General features: G+C 38.5%; 1 protein-coding gene and 1 pseudogene across 2 annotated transcripts; one reads left to right on the top strand and one right to left on the bottom strand.

Moving 5' to 3' along the window:
- LOC117410606 (5'-nucleotidase domain-containing protein 1-like) overlaps window positions 1-23,039 on the bottom strand; it is a 115,957-nt pseudogene extending 92,918 nt beyond the window's left edge.
- On the top strand, window positions 1,027-11,169 carry LOC117410604 (collagen alpha-1(X) chain-like). 2 transcript variants are annotated; one of them, XM_034017273.3, is made up of 3 exons: window positions 1,027-1,148; window positions 1,770-1,911; window positions 8,599-11,169. In XM_034017273.3, the coding sequence occupies exons 2-3, from the start codon at window positions 1,785-1,787 to the stop codon at window positions 10,428-10,430; spliced, it is 1,959 nt and encodes a 652-aa protein (XP_033873164.3). In that variant the 5' UTR covers window positions 1,027-1,148; window positions 1,770-1,784; the 3' UTR covers window positions 10,431-11,169. The 2 variants fall into 2 exon arrangements, with proteins under 2 accessions (XP_033873164.3, XP_033873165.3); XM_034017274.3 differs by lacking the exon at window positions 1,027-1,148 and adding an exon at window positions 1,217-1,397.
- Window positions 23,040-23,360: the final 321 nt, after the last annotated feature.

The raw sequence follows: 23,360 nt of genomic DNA, 5'->3' as shown, positions 1-23,360 counted from the left end.
AAACCATGTTCAAATCAAATCTTAATAACAAGTAAAAAAATGGAAACTAGAATTAGAATGGCCGAAAAATGGGTTGTTCATGGCCATCTTTATTAGGGGCATAACCACAGCAATCCATGAGCGTATTCTGTTTACAATAAGTACAATGTAAGAAAGTATAAACACGCCTACATTTATCAGCAGAATTAAGAGAATTATTGGGAGAATGTTTTACTTACGTAAGCAATAAAAAACATAAGAAATACACAAATTATTGGGATAGAAGACTGATGTCTTTAGTGATTTATAAACCATGTTGCCCTGTCTGCTTAGAAAGTTAATGGTCCTGATTTATAAAGGCTGTTACACCAAAGAGCAAATACACCATTTTTGTCAGAAAAACTATTGTTTATTAAAAGGACTCAGAATTATGCCCGATTTTTTTTTACTACTAGTTATTTAACATTAACAGCTTGAATTTCCTTTCACAAAAATTTGTGCCAATTGCATTTCGGTGATTTGAGATTTGTATTTTAATCTTCCAGCTAATGGAAGTTGGAAAAATCCAAGAAGAGATCGAGACAACAAGCACGTTACATGAATGGCAGGTCTTCACCACGTTTAGTCTTTTATAGGAACAGCACGTTTGTTTTTGTTGGTTTTCTTGTTATTTGCTTGTTTCACTTTTATTTTACAGTTCTTAAGTGCGTGTTCACCGCCCAAACAACTTGTATTTAAACACATCCCAGATCTTGTAGGGTACAGCAAATTTATACAAAAACATACTTGATCGTCCCTGGCAGCTCGGAATAGGGCTTAGCAACTAACCCTGAAATCTCTCGAGAATGTTATTTCAGTTAATGCAATGTTACTCTACAACCTGAGACACTGACAGACAAACAGCCAGCCTCTAAACATTTAGAGAAAACGACCAGCCTGATGTAATATGCCTGCAGAAGTCCAATTTCCCCCCCATAATTATTGCCTAAATCACTTAAGGGAGGTGCTTATATAGTAGGCACATTCACAATACAAAGAGAGTATAAATACAGAACATCAGTCCTTTTAGAGTAGTCGCTTCTGTTGCCATTCTATAGACATCCTGTCTAAGGATACAAAAGCAGTTGCAAGAAATATAAGCTTATATTTTTTGAAGAACAGTTATGCTGGTATGTTTGCAATTTAGTTCACTTTGTTTTCATGTCAACAAACAGGATCAGAGATTTGGAAGGCTCAATTAGCATTGGTTCCCTTGGAATGGGACCAAGTACTGGCTAGTCTTCTGCAGCCACTGATAGGTGGCTAAGGGCTGCACTGTCATTCTCGCCTTAGACTGAACTTTATAACTGAACTGGTAGAAGCTCTAACTCTGTGTTCTTCTCCTGCATGCTGCTGTGAGAGGGCAGGTCAAGGGAACAGTAAGTGAGGCAAACAGCAAGTGGTCTGTTGGGGTTATGTTTAGCCGACAGTATATGTATGTATATATATATATATATATATATATATATATATATATATATATATATATATATATGTATATATATATGTATGTATATATATATAAATATAAATAATGTGAATGTTTCTAAAACCAGAATGCTTTTTTTAGCAATACTAAACACTAACGACATATTCTGTCGAAACTCCTTGTTCTGTCTACCTTAACTTGGTTTCTTCTGTTATAAGATCTTACTGTTAAGTGCTTTATTTCATTGTTGAAATTAATCTGTATCATTTCTGAAGTTCTTCTTTGATAAGCATTAACATTACCCACATTCATGCTTCTGCAGATTTGAGTAGCCAGCATGGAGTTACAAGTTACAAGAGTCCTTCTGCTTCTGCTTTCCTTGAGCACGGCGCATGGGGGAGCATACTATGGCAAGTCTGACACCAAGGGACCTCAGTACCAACCATACAACGTGAAGAGTCAAGGTAAGCACACAGCTCTTGTTTGTGTTGCAGAACACAATGTATGTTCTCTATCATTTACATACAGACAGATCTGCCTACAGCTATGAACAAACGTGTTGCATCACCCTAGCATTTTAGGATTGAGAAATCATTTTTTTTTTTTTTTTTTTGTTAACTATATGAACATAATTTAGATATTTTATTTAAGGCAAAAGTCTAATGGAAGCCACAATAGTAGTACTTATTACATGTTAGATTTTGAAATGTCAATTTTTTTTTATTTTTGTCACTTTTTCGTTAAGTATATGGACAACTACAAAGTGGTATGTAATTCAATATGTTAACGTAACACCATTCAGCAGGTTTCATTCGACTTTAAAATTAGATAAAATTCTATAATGTGATGCAAAACATTTGGCCATAGCTGTATATCTTGTAAATATGCAGTATATTTTGGATGCAGCAGTTGGGAATTGGTCATTATTAATTTATTTATTCACCAATTATTCGGATGGTCTACTTTGATGTGTAACGGATTACCTTTGAGCCTGCAATGACTTAATTAAAACACAAAGATACTGGTATTCAGCAGCATTCTAACATCATGTTATCAAGCCAGTCTGTTTTGGATCTGCCAACGAGCTGGATTTAAAACACAACCTGTTTTCTTGGATTGCATCCATGGAATTATTTAACAGTTAACACAGTACCCTCAGCGGGGGTGTCACTTATCCTATATCATATAATAAGATGGATATCCAATATCAAGTATGCATGCGTGCTAGGGCTGTATAGTAAATTAAAAAGTTAGAAAGTAAAACACAGTATTTATTTTACATATGAATATATGCACTATGTATGCATGTACGCACTGTATTAGTTTTCTAACCAGGTAAAACCACACTTAGATTTAGAAGCACACTTAGTGGTGGAGATCTGTTAACAACAAAGCTCAAGCTATCAAAGATGTGCTGTACACAGAGCAACATTGTCTGTCAGTGCATCGGGGGCCACCTCAATACGTTTCTAATATATTTAGCTTCCTGGCTGCTCTGTTAAAAATGCTTTGTTTAAAATCTGGTCCAGCTCTTGTTACTGAAAGTGGATTTCTGTATATCTATTTAATTCATTAGCTGATACATAGAGTAACAGGTTTTGGGATTTTTACAGGGAATTCTCCCCCTAAAATGAAGTTGTGTTGAAACCAATTAACATTTGCAGTGTTTTAAACCAGAAACGCTTACAGGCAGGGGGTTAACCAAAAACCAACAAAGAATGTGGTGTTAATCCTTCTGGCCTTTTTTTCAGTGTTATTTACATTTTTCCCCACAACAATTTTGTTATTGAGAATTTAAAAATCAAAGGGTGGGGAAGATTGGTTTGAGGTATAAACCACAAAGGCACAAGAATAAAAGTGCATTTTTAAAAACAAGTTAACCAATGGACCATGTCAGGATGTGGACTGGCTGTTATTTTCAGCATCCTCGCCAAATGGCACCAGATCATAATGTCCAAAGATGAACCTGTAGTGATGATGCTCACTATGATAAATCCCATATCTTCAAGGCCATGAATATGCAATGTGCTTACTGTATAGTTTACCAATAACCCTGACAGCACCCTTTTCTCTAGATAAGACAAAGCTCCTTTTGTAGATATCACATACTGTATTCATTTGATAGTCTTTTTTTATGCTAAATGTTTCTGGTTTGATATCACTTTTTTGGCTGTTTAAACCTTTGCCTCTAATTGAGATAAATACCTAAACAAAGTACTTTAGATGACTTGTCTGACACCGAACATTAATTTTAAAAACATGGGGGCATTTATTTTTTAAATTCCATATTTTTGTTAAATCTATGCAAGTATGCTGATCTTCATGAAGATCCAAACAAAAAACATTTTTTTCCACTTTTTGTGCTGGGTATTTTTTCTAAATTATCAACAGATAGTAACATTTGATTGACACACAGTGCTACATACAGTATGTACAGAAACTTAAGCAGAATGGCATTCAAAGAGTTGGAATAGTGACTCTTGATATTACCGGTAAGCAATATGCTTCCACTGATATAACAGGGAATTATGTACATGGCAATTGAAATGCACACCTGCATTGCACATTTTGCAGGTGTGCAGTCTTTTAGATGAGAGTCTAGTATGACATAATATGATTTCTTAACTTTACACATGGCTGACAATTACGATACCCTCAGAACTGTTTTCTTTAAAATCTATTTTACAAAACCTACATGTAGATAATCCACACATTTCAATTCACTAAAACTAGTAGTTCCCTGGGTATTATTAAGATGTTTTCTTTGAATGGTTTATAATGACTTTGTTGTTTTATGACTAGTCTAACGCTGCCATATACTGTGCATCATCACGTACCTGTTCTCTCTACAGTATGTAACATACCGTAGTTCTAGTAGTTTTACCTCAGGATATTCACATGTGGTGCTGATTTGTAAAAGCATAACTCTTAGGTGTTTGGTAAATGTGCAACCAGGTAACCAAACAAACAAAAAAAAAAGAAGAGATGAGGTTTCTGCCTGATGCTCCCGCTCAAAGCAGCTTACCCACAACCTCACCCAATAACCAGTTTATGGGAACATCTTCTTCAGTAAACAACATCTGTCTAGACTACCCAGAGCCAATACACTACTTGTATTTCATATACAAGGCCATAAATAGATATTTTAACCCAGTGCACTCCAATTATCTGTGTACAACAAATAACATGCAGTCAACAGCCCTTCCCCTCCCCAGTATTGTGGTAGAATATTCCGTGCAGCCACAGCGGTATTCCTGGGTTAACTTGTTCACTGTGAGAGCTTTCCACACCTTTATTACAACTGCCTGAGAAAGAAGTGGTCAAGGATGTGGTACAGTTCAACTATTATACATGTCATATTGTAAAGGATCTTAATGTTCCTCAGACGGTTTTTATTTTGGAGTATGGGTATAAAAAGCGTACTTGTCTTCCCCTGTTGAACTGCCTCATACAGTACAAGGTCAATTACTTACATACATATGTTTAAGTCAATCTTTGATTAACTCCTATTTTTTTAAAATGGAAAAACAACTTTTGCTTTTTCAAAGCTAGAACCAAACAATTGAAATAGGTGAGTTTGATACTTGACCACTGTATACAGCGGTAGTTTATGTCCACTTGGTGTATTTATGGAGATTTTCCATTTACTAACTGAAAGTTCACAGACCCTTGGCGGTCACTACAAAATAGTATAGTAGACATAGGAAGTTAAATATTTAAAAAATGTATAAGGAATAAAATATCCCTTCAACATCTATCTACTGTACATGTAAACACAGAAACTGTGTTGATACAAATAACCACACACAGATGAATCAGTAATTCAGGGAATGACTGTATTGTACTATAAGAGTTCTGTAGCATGGTTATAACACAAAGTTATTGTTTTCATCTATCCCTTACCTTTTTGTGATGTTTGCAAGCATGTTGGGCGGTTCGGGGGTCTGTTGATCCAATATTGACTAATTATTTTCACTATATCTGTCTTTACCTGTCTGAGACTGAAAAGACTTCCTCAAATCATGTGACAAAATGTCGTTCCAACTTGGCTGACCCCACCTACTCAACCTCTATACAGTATATGCACGCTAGGTTGGGTCAGCAGAGTTGAAAGGTCACATTGTCAATTTGTTTGAATGCAAAGAGGAAGTCTCTTCTCTGCGTTGCAGTTAGAAACCATTACACTGATAGAGGCATTAGCTGAAAGGGTTACAGCTTTTGAACAACTGAACTTTAGGAAACCGGTGAAGTCAGAAGAGCACGGAACACTTACAACAGTGTGTGAATGGGGCTATAGAAAACAAATGGTTAAAGGCTTTGGAAGCTTAATGCAAACTTAAAAAGACTTCTAAAAACAATTATGACCGATACTGAACAGCTGGTCTGAAGAACAATTGTAATACATTATCAAAAGTGCTTTATGTTGGTTTAGGGGTCAATTCTGCCAATACTCAACAGTACTTACAAACAGTATAAGTGCAAGACTGCCTCCTGCTGGACAAAAAATGAATCACACCTTCCATTAAAAACTAAGGAACAGCATGGAAAGCTGTTACTTATTTTCTAAAATTAATATAGATATATATAATATAGATATATATATATATATATATATATATATATATATATATATATATATATATATGTGTGTGTGTGTGTGTGTGTGTATGTGTGTGTGAAAATGTATATCTCAAGTCTGTTTTTACAGAACCTTGACAGTAATAAGCTAAATCTGGAAAATGTGCTGTATGTATGTGAGACAGCTACTGAATAGATACTATATACATATACATCCACTATCAAAAACATTTAAAATAACAGTTCAGTTTATATTAGAGCATTTTATAGCACTGGGGCAACCCAAGACATTATCAAACTACTATCTGTGTTTCCTGGCAACTGAAAATAAGTGGTTGAGCAATCTAGGGGGATTCCACTGTGCTGTGAGGTAGTACCAGGAACATACCTGTTTACTGCACTTACTCACAAGATACAAAAACAAACCGTAGTTAGGTCTCCTGTGTTGCATGTATCATGGTGGTATACTGTACAGGAGCCGCCAAATCAGATGCTAGATCTCCTACTCCATCAGCATTGTTGGAGGAGGGAGCGTTGATGTGTACAAAAAGCAGCGTTTCTCAAACTGGGGGTCCCGACCCTAAAGAGGGTTGCAAGGCTATTGTAGGGGGGTCGTGTGATCACAAAAAGTACTGACATACCTTAAGATTGGGGCTTCTGATTTTCAACTGATAAAACACCTGATACAAAAATACAAACACTGGAAATGGTTACACAATTCATGTGGACTTCATCATTTTCCTACTGAAATAAATAAATAAATAAATAAATACCACTTAAACCCACCCAACTACTGAGTGGCAGCAAATTCTACATTTATACTGGAGACTCCACTTGCAAGATTTAAAACGAGATTAAAATTACAGTAGAAGGCTTCTTATAGGATTTAAAGCTATATTAGTTAGTGAGAATTTAAAACAGAATTGCAAATTGTGGCAATGTAAAAAAATGCCTAAAAACCCCAGAAGAATGTGCCGGTGACCATAAGGATTTTATTGCGGAAGACAGCAAAGGAAAGAAGGTACAACTAAATGTGCAAGTAAAGTCTGTAAAGAACTGCCTGTTGGCTACGATAGATTAGAAGCAAATTTTTCAGACAGTAACACGTGTTTCTTAAATGTCTACATACCCCTAAAGAAAATACTTTGAAAGTGGAACTTAAAGAAGTAGGTGTTATTTACTGATCAGAGGAGTCTACTGATACTGTATGCAAGTTTTCAGTGCTTCGTTCCATTTCTGATGGCAAAATTAAATCTTAATCCACAAGGAAGCAAGCAGAAACACAAGTGACACAAATGACAGGCTTGCTGCTGTGGGTCTAATATTACGCCATGGTTTAATTTTGTAATCTGGTTATTTTACAGTTGAGATGCCTGGTTGAAATAAAAGTGCATTTTATATTAGCTAAAACTAAAAATAAAATATTTATTCCTGAAAAACGTTGCTACCCCCAAACTCCTCCCCCATGAATCTTGCCCCACACCCCTCACCCACTTTTAGAAAGGCTCCGGGGCCGTTGACTGCAGGCATAACGTTTGCATGCCCATGCTTCATTTACCATTCCTATATGTACAGTAATTTCATATGATAACGTACATTTCCAAAAGAAATTTAAGAACTCCTGGTCTAGACGAACACGCGGATATAAAGCAAGTCATTTTATGAAACACCATTGTAACCATTTAGGTTGTTACTGGTTTTGCAATATTAATAGTGCTTTCTTTCTTTGAGTGGCTCAACTGGTAAAAGCACAGCCGGGTGGTGTACAGGGTGAGTCATACAGACAGGGGAGCGCAGGCTCGCGGGTTAGGGAGTCAAAACCGTCAGAGGCTGTTTCTCCTCATCGTGCTACAGCGAACCCTGCTGGCCAGGCAACAGAGGTCGGTAGCTCGCCGGCACCCGCTCTTGAGTTCCTGGGTGTACTAGGTTGAGGACACCCAATGAACTTTCAGTTCTCTGGAGCTGTGTGGAGAATTGCTGCAATGAGGGGAAAAATAATTGGACAGTCTAAAATTGGGGAGAAAATCAGAGCCAAAATAACTGGGCTTTATCTAATCAGGCGAATTACCATTTTCACTGTTTATGCTAAATGAAAAGTAATGAAGCAGACATGCATTTGCTGACATAATCTAGGGCCGGTTATAACTTTGCAGTCAATGCCCATGCATGAACATCACAGATTATCAGGTGCATCCTGCAATGCTCCAGGTGTGTATCGAGATATAGTTAGAATGCGACTATTCACCAAGCCAAAATTGTTTGAGGAACATGTACCAGAACTCTCAGCCACAACTGCGTTCTTCAATGATAGACTAATGGAATGGCCGGATGTCTACAGGAACATTGTGCAATCTGTGCCTTGCTGCGCTGCAGCTGTTATTTGTTCAAAAGGGGACCCAGTCAGGTACTTATGGTTGTCCCTAATAAAGCACACAGACCCTGTACACTGTCAAGAGTCACTATTACAGGTATACGTTGCTATGGAAGACACCAATTGCATTGATTAAAATTACAAGTTGTCAGACGATATTTTTCAAATGTTGATTTTATTATCACTTTTTTTTCTTTAACAGTGGAACCGATGGTCGGAGAACCGGGCCCCCCCGGTGAACCAGGAGAACGAGGCCCTACTGGTCATCCAGGGCCTCCAGGCAAGCCCGGCTATGGGGTGCCAGGAGTACAAGGCCCTCCTGGGCCAGCTGGACCACCAGGACACTCTGCTGCAGGAAAGCCTGGCTCTCCGGGTACTCCAGGCAAACCTGGTGAACAAGGCGTTCCCGGGGAAAAAGGAGAAACTGGACCTCAGGGATCTCAAGGGCCCAGGGGGCTCCCAGGATCTCCTGGAACTCCTGGACCTGCTGGCCTCTCTTCTCCAGGAAAGCCAGGGCCACAAGGCATGCCAGGTGCACCAGGCTCACAAGGGTCACCAGGAGTAAAGGGACATCAAGGTCCTCCAGGCATGCAAGGCCCAAAAGGAGAGAATGGATACGGAGTCCCAGGGGCTCAAGGAGAGAGAGGCCCTGAAGGGCCAGCAGGTCCGGGTGGGAGGCCAGGGACCCCTGGCGTGGGTAAACCTGGTAAACCTGGGTACCCAGGGGAGCCAGGGAAGCAAGGAATGCCTGGTTTGGATGGGTCGCCTGGACCCATGGGCATGCCAGGTCAAAAGGGTTCTGCTGGGTCACCAGGGCCAATGAGTACAGGAAAGCCAGGAGAAAATGGTGCCCCAGGTATGCCTGGTCCAACTGGGCCAGCAGGTCCACCTGGACCTGCAGGAGTGAGTGGGAGTCCAGGGCTTCCTGGTTATGGTAAATCAGGCCTGCCCGGGCTTAAAGGGGAAAGAGGGGCATCAGGTGTGCCAGGTGCACCTGGTCTTAAAGGAGAACAGGGGTCAGCCGGGCACTCAGGGGAACCAGGGAGCACTGGGCCAGCAGGCCCACCAGGGCCTCAGGGCCAAAGAGGGTTTCCTGGGGAAACTGGACAGGCAGGGTCCAAAGGTGAAGCTGGTCAAATGGGACAACCAGGGCACAAGGGTTTTAAAGGTGCTCAAGGTTCACAAGGCTTAGAAGGGAAACCAGGGTACCCAGGACCACCTGGCCCAGTGGGTCCCAGGGGGACCTCGGGGCCATCAGGTGTGAAGGGTGACACAGGAACAGCAGGTTCTCCTGGTCTCCCAGGGCAACCAGGCAGTCCAGGGTCTAAAGGCAATGCAGGCCAACCCGGCGAACCAGGATCAAGTGGGCAAGATGGGATACCCGGCTCAAGAGGACCCAGCGGTCCACCTGGGCCTGCAGGTGCGCCTGGTTTAAAGGGGCATCCTGGTATTCCCGGGAAAGCAGGGCCTGCCGGTATCGCAGCTAAAGGAGTGCCAGGTCCAATGGGTCCCCCTGGGTTTCCCGGAGCAAGAGGATCAGATGGTCGCCCTGGAACTCCTGGTCTTCCAGGACCACCCGGCCCTGCAGGAGAGATGATATATCAGAAGAGTATAAAATCTGCACAAATGCAAGTGGCTCCCATATCTGCTTTCAGTGCCCTGCTTAGCAAGGCTTACCCACATGAAGAAGCTCCCATTCAGTTTGACAACATCCTATATAATGCACAGCAACACTATGACCCTTCCACTGGAATCTTCACATGTCGCATACCGGGAGTCTACTATTTTGCATACCACGTGCATGTTAAGGGGTCTAATGTTTTGGTTGCGCTGTATAAAAACGGTTCCCCAGTAATGTACACCTACGATGAATATAAGAAAGGTTATCTGGATCAAGCCTCAGGAAGTGGTATCCTCCACCTTCAGGAAGATGACCAGGTGTGGGTTCAGATTCCAGACGATGATTCCAACGGTGTCTATGCCTCCGATAACATTCACTGCTCCTTCAGTGGATTCCTGATTGGCTCTACGTGATACTGATTTGGCTCAACTGGCTCAACCACCTACCCCTCTGAGGTTCAAATGCCTTGTTTTGTTTAGACCCTTCTTTCAAATGCTCCTGACAGTATATTAGTTTTCTGGTATATAAAATGTTGGTCTACACAGCTTGTACTCTGTGGATTTTAAATATAGCAAACCGAATAATACAGGGTGGGTAACTTTCTGTTTAAGGGAGAAAGGTGTATTGTGTAATTAATCAGGGATGGGCCATCGTTTCTAAAGTATCAAAGGTTACTCTATGCACCAAGCTGTGTGGATGAAAGACCTTGTTCATGCTGTTTTGCTTCTTCCCATCGTATGCTGCCTAGCCCTCTGAAGCATGCTTTCTAATTTTCAGTTTTTATAAAAAATCAGAAAATAAAAATTACAAATGTGGTTACAGCAAGAAAACATATGGTGCTTTCATCACTGTGCTCAAACCCCTTCCAACCAAGCATGTAATCTTTGTGTCTGTTTGTCTTTAAAAAGCAGTGTTATTATTAGATTTTGAATAAACCGACATTATTGTTAGAAGTATTGGTATTAGTAATGATGTCTATGGAACTGTAACACAGGAACATGTATTGAATTCCTGATAACTTCTCTTGTGTACCAGAAAATTAGACTGCAGTGATCTACTCCCAATTTTATACCTGTACAAAACATTGTCAAATCCCTTTTTGATGCATCTGCCCTTTATAAATGACCAAAATAAACATTTAAAATCTTTAAATGTGCTGTTTTTGTTTCTTTGCCTGCATTAACTCAACAAGGGATCAGAAACATTTGGAGCAGCAAATCAAATGAACTCCATGCCACTTAGTAATCCTACCTTTAAATGCTGACGTATTGTAATTGTGGTCTATAGCAGACATCATATCCTTCCAGAAATCCAAAATCCTCTCATTTCCACTCTGTAAATGAGAACATCTTTTCATTTAAATAATTTTAAAAAAACTGCTTTATCATCAACCCATCCCACAATGTCAGTAATTTGTTTTTGTGGTTCAACCAAAAATATTAAGGTAATAATAGTAAAAAAAAAACAAAAAAAACATGACATTGTGACAAGGAGGTTATGTCATCTATAAATTACAAACAGTATATTCATCTCGGATGGTATACACCTTTATAATGATACAATGTGTCACCTAAGGAAAAGACAATGAATCATTACACCTGAACCTGTAACAGCCTTTACCATGGGGCTGGTGCACTGACACTGGCAGCTTGTGATAGCTGGGACTGGAGCTTCACCATGGGGCTGGTGCACTGACACTGGCAGCTTGTGATAGCTGGGACTGGAGCTTCACCATGGGGCTGGTGCACTGACACTGGCAGCTTGTGATAGCTGGGACTGGAGCTTCACCATGGGGCTGGTGCACTGACACTGGCAGCTTGTGATAGCTGGGACTGGAGCTTCACCATGGGGCTGGTGCACTGACACTGGCAGCTTGTGATAGCTGGGACTGGAGCTTCACCATGGGGCTGGTGCACTGACACTGGCAGCTTGTGATAGCTGGGACTGGAGCGTTTGTATTCCTGTGTTTGATGATGGCCACACTGGCAGGACTTTCTTTCATCAGAATTGTGTTTCAAAGTGGACATTTGCTGTGTATTTCTGTGTGTGCACACCTTAGAAACACAGGGATAATTGAGGCTCCATCTAGTCTGCTCCCCACTACAGCATCTTTCTCAAAATCTATATGGAGTGCTCACTCCATCAAGGCATTCACATTGCAGACCAACAATAAGAACCTTTGTAACAGGTTACCATAGCAACAGCATAGCACATTATAAGCATATTAAAACAAAAACATGGCAAACCATGGTAAATGCATTGTATAACTGTAGGAATAGAGAAAATGCTAAATTACCATGCACATATACTGTGATCATCTTATTAAGGGAACACCTGCAATAATTATCAAGGTTTCACATCATTCATTAGCTTCTTACACACATGCAGTATTAAGAGATGTCATATTGTGCAAGTGGAGGGGGGTTGATCTGGCTGTGGGAAATAATGTATCTTATAATAAGACATACCCTGCACACAAAACATTACCTTATCATAAATCACAACAAACAAAGACTGGCCCCATGAACTACTAATAAACACAAAACAATCTGTGCTGTACGTTCTATGCACGGGATGATGAGATCGGAACATGGGATAAGATGTACAGGAATGCTGAGAGTTAAAGTTATGAAGGGGCTGATAGAATGTGCTTTTGTATCTCAGAATACACACATTCTTGATTTTCTGTAAGTGTGCATAGATAAGGCACAACGGACAAATATTTAGCTTATCATAAATATGTGGATGAGCATATATTATATATTTTTTCCTTGGCTTACATTAACTTCAAGTCCCCAGAACTCCAGTTGTTAACTGTTCATTCAAACATGTGATTTTAGCCAGTCCTTAAAGGTTTTCACATCTAGACTGTACGTAAACTAGAGGTAGGCACATAAATCAGGTATCTATCCTCAAAAATACTGTGGTACCCTTCAGCTGGTAGTCTAGCACTGCCATGCCATACACCCCTGTTCTGCTTTTACAGCCTATTTACTGTTGGAAACTGTTCAAAAAATGAATTTTAACTAGCAGAAGTAGAAAGAATAAAGATGACAATTCTGGCACAATTGGCTGTTAAATAATTAAAACATCATACAGTTAAAAAAAAGATCTGGGTGGATTTGGGTACTTTTACAAATCCAGATTACCAGGTCATTTTGCCAACCTCTGTAAACATATATTAAAGTTAAGTACAAAACTGTTTCTGTGTAATATGTCACTTGGGGAGTCCCCAATACATCCCCGTAAAAGCTTACCTTAGGCATCTGATCCACAACTCTGGCACTAAGAAGAGCTGCTGGCAGGTCAAAATAGTTGTCATAAAAATAATATTTTGCTGGTGGACAAAAAGAAGGAAAAGAAAGGGTTATTCTTATTGGAAGTTTATAGCTTGGGGCAAAACCTCAAATATGCTTAATGAATTGCTAATTACTTCTAGTGTTCTTATTGTTTTTACTGTCCCTATTATTTGTATGGTGTTCACAATAATGGCTCTTAATGCAATTGCTCACATATTGTGTTTTATTCGTTGATCAGTCTGTGCTTTTACTTAGGTTCAGAAGCTGCTCTTCAGTTACAGTACAGCTGCCTGCACACAGACACCTGTTACATACTAGTTCATAGAAATAAGAACCAACATCATCTAGTGATCAGGTTTAAGGCAGGCAACTAAAACTTAAGCATTTAAGTAATTGGCCACTCAGAATGATTGAAAAATGTAAAAAAAATATTATGTGACAGTAAATAAAATATTTTTATTTTTACAGGAATGTATGGACCAACACAACCACATATGCATATAATTTATTCAAGCAACAAATGTGGCACAAAATACGTCAGCAACTGAGGAATCACACAAATCCTTACCTGATCTTGTAAATGAACCTTTGAGGCTGTTGAAAAGCTGCCACTCCTATTTCTTTCCATAGTGTTGAACTATTTCCTCTGTGTTTAAGCTCTTTGTTCCGCGAGCTGCCCTAAAAAAAACATTTTACAGAATTAAGTATTGTATACTGTCTGTGACACAACACTGAAAGTATTTATCATTTAATAGTGTTGGAAAGTAGTAAATCAAGGTCCACTGTCAATCTTTAAGATAAGGTAGGAATCAACAGCAGGTGGTTACTGAAAGGCATCCATGGAGATGCACACACTCCGTGTGGACTGAGCACGCAGGCTGCGTTGACCAGAACACTGGGAGATTTGCAGGATGGATTTTCACATACACATGTAAAACCCACTGATAATGGCATTACACACTATACAGGAAATTAATTTCCTGTGCAGCAAGTAATAGCCTCATACTTACTTTAATACACATAGGATCACAGGCAGGATTATCACTACTATCTCAGGTTATCTTGGCAAAAGCTGAGTCCAGTATTAGGATGAAGAAAATAACAGCTACTCTCATGTGACACAAATCTAATTAGCCTCTCTGTAATGCAAAAGCAAAGCAGCCCCATAAAATCGATGAGAAGCTGGTGTTTACCTGTCTCAGTGTGGACATCGCTGAAGATAATGCTAGGTAAGCAGACTGCATAAAAATTCCAAAGTGCTCCTCTGTCAAATAATACTGAGCAAAACAAAGAGTAACTGAAGACAGGTCAGAGGACAGAGGCTTGAATGAACGGCTTCGTTCTCCAGATTCATTCTGAACAACGGGATGCATTTTACAGGGAGTGTAACTTTACTGTGTTAATACTCCTGCGTTTGATTGACACAGTGATTATGTTGTATTTGTGTGGCTGAACTTTGACTTAAAATTGAAAGAAGTAGTATTAGGTTATGTCTGCTTTTCCAACAGCAGTAAAACAGTTTGTGTAACCATAGAGACATATTGTACATGTGATTCTTATTTTTATTTATTTATTTATTGCATTAATATAGTGTTTTTTATATAAAAGTATCGCAAAGCACTGTACAGTACATAGCAGAAAAAAAGAACAAACCACAATACATTTGTATAGGATGTCAGACATACAACTGCCACAATCAGACCATTTAAATAACAGATTTAAACAACAGTATGCACAATACAAAAGCAGCAATTTTAAAGTTACATTAAAACCCACGAAGATAAGAAAGCCATTTTATAAAACTGCATTTTTAGTCTTGACTTGAAAACTGTAACGGTCCCAGCTTCCCTGACAAACAAAGGCAGAGCATTCCATAATTTAGGAGCTTTACAAGAAAAAGCCCTTCCTCCCGAGGCTCCCGTATTGCTTTTGTTAACCCTAGGAATAACCAGCAGCCCCGCATCCTGTGATCTCAGAGTGTGCGCAAGTTACAGGGTCAGTAACTCCTGCAAATAACTAGGTGCTAATCCATTCAGGGCCTTGTAAGTTAACAGCAAAATCTTAAAATCAATTCTATACTGCACAGGGAGCCAGTGTAAAGAGGCCAAAACAGGGTTAGTATGTTCACTTTTCAGGTCAAACAGGGGTAATATGTTCACTTTTCCTGTTTTTAGTCAGAATTCTAGCGGTGGTATTCTGAATAAGCTGCAAGTGGGATAACACACGTTTTGGGACACCAGAAAAAAGTGCATTACAATAATCAACTCTAACAAAGGCATGCATTAGTCTCTTGGCATCACATACAGAAATAATTGGTCTATGTTTGGCTATATTTCTCAAATGGTAAAAAGATACTTTAGTAACTTCCCTAATATGAGTCTCAAATGAGAGATCAGGATCAAAGATGACCCCCAAACTCTTAATTTCTAGTTTAAATTTTGATGAGAGACTGCAAGGGTCGAGCGCATGTAATCCCACATTTCCTGTTAGTTGGTTCTGTGAGCCCACTAGCATAGTCTCTGTTTTATCTGAATTCAACATTAGAACATTCTGTGACATCCAATGCTTGGTGTCTGTAAGGTAAGTAGCTAATAACACCCAGGCAGAAGAAATTCCTGGTTTTAGGGACAAATATAGCTGGGTATCATCAGCATAGCAATGGAAGGTCACTCTGTGTCTGCGGATAATGTCACCTAACGGTAGCATATATAATGAAAACAGCAAGAGACCTAGAATGGAACCCTGTGGAACACCACAGACAACTTCCGATTATGCAGATTTTACCTCCCCAATAGAGACAAACTGAAACATAAGAACATTAGAAAGTTTACAAACGAGAGGAGGCCATTCGGCCAATCTTGCTTGTTTGGTTGTTAGTAGCTTATTGATCCCAGAATCTCATCAAGCAGCTTCTTGAAGGATCCCAGGGTGTCAGCTTCAACAACATTACTAGGGAGTTGGTTCCAGACCCTCACAATTCTCTGTGTAAAAAAGTGCCTTCTATTTTCTGTTCTGAATGCCCCTTTATCTAATCTCCATTTGTGACCCCTGGTCCTTGTTTCTTTTTTCAACCTATGAGAAAGGTATTTGAACCAGGGCCAGACAGTCCTACGGTGCTTTCATGATGATTCAGTAGGATGGAATGGTCTACAGTATCAAAGGCAGCACTTAGATCTAGAACAATTAAAACTTATGGAAAGCCCAAGTCAGAGCTTATCAGCAGATCATTCACAACTTCTTGAATATACCATTAAGAGTTAGTAAGAGTTTTGTAATTTAATTGCAACAACTCTCTCTAGAACCTTATCTAAGAATGGTAGGTTGGAGATTGGCCTATAGTTATAGAGTTAATTTATTAGGGGTTTTGTACGTTCTTAACTCGGACACCCTAAAGTGGTATCATGGTTGTTTCAAATACAGCAGAATATATTTACCTACCTAATTAAATAGTGCGAATTGTGTTGGAATTAATGCTAGTAGGCATGTCCTGTTACAAAAGATAACGGGCAGCAGTGTGGAGTAGTGGTTAGGGCTCTGGACTCTTGACCGGAAGGTCGTGGGTTCAATCCCAGGTGGGGGACACTGCTGCTGTGCCCTTGAGCAAGGTACTTTACATAGATTGTTCCAGTAAAATGGGTAATTGTATGTAAAAAACTGTGTAAAAAAATTTAATTGTATGTAAAAATAATGTGATATCTTGTAACAACTGTAAGTCGCCCTGGATAAGGGCATCTGCTAAGAAATAAATAATAATAAAGTGCTGTGTAATGAACTATATAATAACTGTAGTTACAGTACTTCTAGTTAAATCTAATTAGGGGTAAATAAATTGTTCTGAGCTGTTTAATGGTAGACTGGGGTTGTTAGCTGTTAAACTATCTGGTATAATTATTATTATTTATTTCTTAGCAGACGCCCTTATCCAGGGCGACTTACAATTGTTACAAGATATCACATTATACATTATTTCACATTATACATTTCACTTTTCTTTTTTTTACATACAACTACCCATTTATACAATTGGGTTTTTACTGGAGCAATCTAGGTAAAGTACCTTGCTCAAGGGTACAACAGCAGTGTCCCCCACTGGGGATTGAACCCACAACCCTCTGGTCAAGAGTCCAGAGCCCTAACCACTACTCCACACTGCTGCCCTTGCTTTACATTGCAAGGACAAAGTACCAGGTGTAACTTCCTCAAAGAACAATGCAAATCAGAGTGATGTATTTAAAAGATGTTTACATCTCATAAAAAACACAAGGGAATTCCCCTGGATTTGTATCCACCACGGGCTATATAAATCTGTTTGCTGTAGCCTATCCCAAATCAACCTCTTAGTTTATTTTATATTGTACCTCATATTTTTTCATCTATATGTTTTACAGCCAACTGAAAAACAATTACTCTAGGGCAGCGGTTTTCAAACTGGGGTACGCGAGCGCTCCTCACGGGGTACACGAGAAAAATCAGGTAATGGCGGACTTTTTTTTTTTTTTTTTTTTTTAACCACACTGTAGTACTTTGCGACTTAGCAATCGAATTAACAGTGTTGAATCTGCTTTCAAATAAAACCACAGCCGTGCTGATGTACGTTTCCTTTCTGTTGGACGAGGTTAACTAAACACCCAACTGGCTGCTGACAGCGAGTGAGCATTGAACGCACACGGCTAAATTACATATTTAAACAGCAGGGCGGTGGTTCTGCACTCTAAAAAGAAAACAAACAAACACTGTATGATGTTGCTTCTTTTAAAAATGTGTAGTAATTACTAGGTATGTTTAATTTCTGGAGTTTAAATTTTCAGTGTTTGTTGTTTAATCAGTTCAGTGTGTTTTACCTAAGTTTATGTTTTTTAAATAACAGTACTATTATTGAGTTGAGCAGGCAGCTGTGCCGCCCTACTTAGACAGTGAAGTCACTGCGTGGAGCTGGAGCGTACACGACTGTTATCGTTACTTGCAATAATTTGTGTTTTTTCACTATGACTAATTCGTTGAAGAACTCCTTTGTCGAGTGATTGCATAAGCCTGCGGATGTATGCCGCTAATTATTAGGCTAAAAAAAGCAAAAGCACGGTATTATTATTATTATTATTATTATTATTATTATTACAAAAATAATACGTGTCTGGAATTAGATTCCCTACTCCAGACCTATTGAGTGTGTTCTTGTCATATAGTGAGTGCCCATCAACAAGCTGTCTGGCAGCTGATTAAGATGAACAGATGACTGCACTAAACACTAACATTGAAGCATTTTGCTAAAAGTCATTTTTGACTGCATGATATAAATGTCACCTTTCTACTTTCATCAAATTTAGCTTTTGGAAATATTCACTTTAAAACAATGTGCTTATTCTGGCTGGATTCAATGCTGCACAAGACACACATAGCATTTTTAATGTCCAGCTCAAGTGTTCAACAATAACATTTGAGTTAAATAAATAAAAAAATAAAAACACACATATCAATGTGTTATTCAATATTCACACAGTTCCACGTGCTACCTGATTTATTTATTTTTTTTAAAAACCTGTATTTATAAATTTTAAATTGTTTTTATTCAAAATGCCACATCTGTCCCCACTTTTGCATTTGTTTTGCAATTAAAAAATACATTTTTCCCACCTGTTTTCATAGGTATCTTATGACCCTATCTCAGATGGGGGTACGTGGTAGACTAGATTTTTTGGAAAGGGGTATGGGGCCTAAAAAGTTTGAAAACCACTGCTCAAGGGCTTATAAATTGCTTTCAGCTAATTTGCATAACGTTCCTTCATGAAGTTTGAATAATTGTCCACACCCTGCACGTACACTCTACGTTAAAAACACATTTTACCATTCAATAATTTGTATAATACAGGAGGGCTGTGGTTTCTTGTAATATATGTCTGGGAATTTTGCAAGAATTCAAAAATATTCTTTGGAATTATACATACATAAAGGTTTCCTCTATTACAAATTTCAGTTGCGTACATTGTAACAGGCTTCAATTACTTTCTAGAAATAAACATCTGAACTCCATCACAGTTAGATTTATCAAGATCCAGTCACATTTCTTGATGTGCAGAGTATTTAAGTGAATGAAAATGAGATCTACTGAGATCAGAATGGCATTACATTACCTTTGCTGTGTGCCGTGTTGGCCGTATCGCAGCTTTTTAAGACAAAAAGTAAACCCAGCGGGGGGTTCTGTAACGCTTTCTAAGACATGGCAAGAGAACCAAGCAAGGTGAGCTAATTTCCTTCGCCAGAGGAGTCACGCCAAACACAACACAAAAACCCTTCGTGTCCATTGTTGTTTCCATATGAAAGACATGTGCTCCTGCTTGCTGACTGTTCAGCTCCAAAGCGAATGGGGTGATAAAAGAAACCAATCCATTTCCAAATCTGCTCGCTCACTTTGCGTCGCAGCCTGTGCGACTGTTCCCATTGATATTTATATCTTATTTTGTTATCCAGTCAGGCAAGCTGATTACTCCACCAGGTGTTTCTTATCATGATTCCTGGTTGTGGCATATTAAAAGCAGACTTACAAGAGTACATGTGATTAATCTGGATTGTCAATGTTACATAACATCAACTGGGGTACTCAATACTGACTAATTAATTTAGCAAATAAAAATCAGTGATTTCAATATTAAACGCCCAATATTCGTTGGCCTGTGCTTCCACTATGTGCATCTTGCCCACTTGTGAATGTATGACGCAAGTTGCCCACAGTGAGGAAAAAAATCTGTCTTCTAATCATTGTTAACCCAAACCCTCCCTTACTATTTTTTTGTGATGTAATATGGACAAAAGTACCTCATCACAGTCCCATCTTCAGCTAGTTTAATGAAATGTCCATCCTCAAGGTCCATCACCAAGCCTTTAAAGCTAAAATCAGAGTAACCAAGTTAAAAGTACAGAAGCTTACGATTATACAATACAATAATACTAGAGGAATTCAGAAAAGTAAATGCGAAATATTAATGAAAAAGCCAATTCAACCATTCTGATTTCACGCATAAATTAAATTACATATTCTGCAGTAAAACCTTGCTAATGTCCTTGTGAGTGTTAAGCTAAATTGTTTTGTGATTGTGTAAAAAGAAAGATGCCAATTGGTTTAACAATTAATTCATACACGGGTACCATCAAGCTTTTGAAAATGGTATATTGAAGAAAATATATTAAAATCAACTATAAAAAAATTCACAAACTTACCAGAAATCCCATCTGTCGGGGGTCAGTGTGAGAAGCTCTGTCATGGCCCTTGTGTTCAACCAGGTATCTGGCACAACTGACATAGAGCAGCTGGGAAAAAAATACATGTCACAGTTATCAGGCCATGAAAGAAAAGACAGAAGTGTGTGACCACACAGCATAACCAGAGCAAATCTGAGCCCTGTGTTTATGGAAAGCATCTTTAACACACTTCTGTGCAAAGCCACATGTGAACCAAATATAGAGATGTGTACTGTATAAGGGCAGGGGGAGGGGTGGTAATCACACCCAAATAACAATGTAGTTCTTATGTTTTACCTTAACTGCTATATATATATATATATATATATATATATATATATATATATATATATATATATATATATATAGAAAGATTAAATAGGACAGTCTTCTCCCTTGACTCAGAAGCAGTGTACTCCACTTGCTGTTTTCTTAACATCCATGTACCAAGTATATGCCACACCTGGTAATATTCCATATTAAAAAATTACCACCATGCTAAGTTTGAACCATTATTTGTAACACGAAATACAAAATGCAAATCTTACAAAACTAGCAAAAAATGACTCGTGCATGTAGTAGCTCTTAAATGAGTCACCTGATTTATTTGAAGCTTTTTAACATGGATGTTTTGGTTTATTTGTAGATCTTAGCACAGTGGTATATTGTTTGTGACTGTGGTCCCACGGGTCATAAATCATAATGCACTTTCCAAATCCTCAACAAGGGAATAATCAAGGCTTTTCTCTACAGTAAGTAGACACCTAGGGTAGGTCTTTGTCAAAGTGAAAATAAAATGTACTGAAAAATGAAAAGGGGCATAGAATAAAATTGTAATGCTATTTAAGGCTCAGTTATTTTTATGTTTTTTTTTTAAGCAAGTTTGACTCAATTAAAGTACACCATAAAATACCTTGTGCTTTACATAGAGAAACAAATAACAAACAAAAGGTAAGGACATCTTAAATATACTCTAGTTGAATTGAAAACCGGTAGACTTTTGCCATATAATTTTATAGTTTCTTTGATTGCATGATGTTAAATAAAAGCTCAATATTATTATGTTCATGTAGTATTATGTCTTGATCTAAAATTGTAGGTGACGCTAAACTTGTTGCCATAGCTGTATAAACCAGCGCACTGTAAGGCCTGCACACACCAGCGCGTCACGTTGCTGTGCTTTTATTTTTTTGACGCGCGGTTGACAGTATCACACCAGCGCGTCTATACTCAAGAGTCAATTCCCTTTCCCGGGTAAAAAAAAAAGTACTTCATAGCATTTTATTTAGCGCGAAAATATCCTCCCCTCCCCCGACTGATGCTCTTACCTAACACAAAGAAAATATGGCCGTGTTTTGGGAAGGCATGGAAAGTGTGACAGCAACAGAGGAGGAGGAGGAGGAGGAGGAGGACGAAGAGGAGGACGAAGAGATTTTCACTGCACTTAAATTTGAAAATAAATTTCCATTTTACTCCTTAAAAAGAATTAAGACACGTTTGTTGTGTGTAAACAGTCAATGATATTACTAGACGACAGTTTTACAGTAACTGATTACTGATTACCGGTGCATCTTGATATTCTGCATTTAATAAAGATCAGTAAAGTAAAGTCTAGTGAAAGATGGATAGACCCGGACCCTCCGAACGAGCATAAACCGGCGGTTTCAGAGCCTTAGAAATCGCATTAATTCAGTGGTAACCCCACTGTAACTAATATATAATTTTAAATGTATTATTAGTAGCGTTTTAATTAAAATATACCAAATCACGTTTTTATTTACAATGAAGGGAAAACATAATACATGGTTTTATAATAAGCATTTGGGCGACACAGTATGTGTTCCCTTCATTGTAAATAAAAACGGTTATTTGGTAGAATTTAATTTAAACGCTATTAATGATAAATTATGGTTGTAGCAGTAGTTTTTAAGTATTCTGTAAATAGTTCGTCTAATAGTTAAAAAGTACAATGCTTATTGGGGCTGTCAGGGCTTGTTTTCAAAAGATATCGGCACGGACATGGTATACAAACCAATGGAATACCTTGTGTTTATATATATATATATATATATATATATATATATATATATATATATATATATATAGATAGATAGATAGATAGATAGATAGATAGATAGATAGATAGATAGATAGATAGACAGAAAAAGGTAATGTAGGTACACAAAAATGTGAATTATTGATTTAAAAAAAAAATCAAGCTGAAAAAGGACTTGTAGTCCTAAACGTCCTGTTCTGCAACATAACGTAACAAACCCGGAAATTCCTCTCACGACTCACCCTGGAGGTTTCCAGCAAATGATATCGACAAAGAGTGTGGTCTAAATCAAAACTAACAACATCACAATCTGACAGCGAGAAAACATCGCTCATTGTAACGATTACAATATAACCAAGTACACGTTTAACTTGCACAGCAGCGCACAGCAATGATATACCACCCTGACAATGATCCCGTCTCCAGCAGTAGCATCCCCCAATACCGGCGCTTGCACGGCAACACGTGGGTAACTTAGGGAATACCAAGAAACAACTAGGGCCCGCATTCTTAACTCAGTTATATGTAGAACACTGAGCAGCACGTTTGCTTCATGTTGTTTTTTATATAGTGCTAGTTCGCAATTGCCTACCTACTGACAGTGTGTTCTTAATGTATGAACATGTTTTGATGCGCTCACTTTATAAAGTGTTCTATCTCAATACAACGCTGCTCACCTGTCAGCCCCCTGCTTTTGAACTTCCGGGTGGAATTACCGTATTATAGCGCAGATACACTGAACGGTTAACGATTCT

Source organism: Acipenser ruthenus, chromosome 6, assembly GCF_902713425.1.
Source record: "Acipenser ruthenus chromosome 6, fAciRut3.2 maternal haplotype, whole genome shotgun sequence".
NCBI lineage: Eukaryota > Metazoa > Chordata > Actinopteri > Acipenseriformes > Acipenseridae > Acipenser > Acipenser ruthenus.
This window is presented reverse-complemented; position numbering and strand designations above follow the sequence as displayed.

What these genes read in the sequence shown, in the direction of transcription:
- LOC117410604 (XM_034017273.3), top strand. Translation starts at nt 1,785, where the DNA reads ATGGAGTTACAAGTTACAAGAGTCCTTCTGCTTCTGCTTTCCTTGAGC. An exon ending in ATACAACGTGAAGAGTCAAG is followed by an intron (nt 1,912 to 8,598) that starts GTAAGCACACAG and finishes TTTCTTTAACAG; the next exon opens with TGGAACCGATGGTCGGAGAA.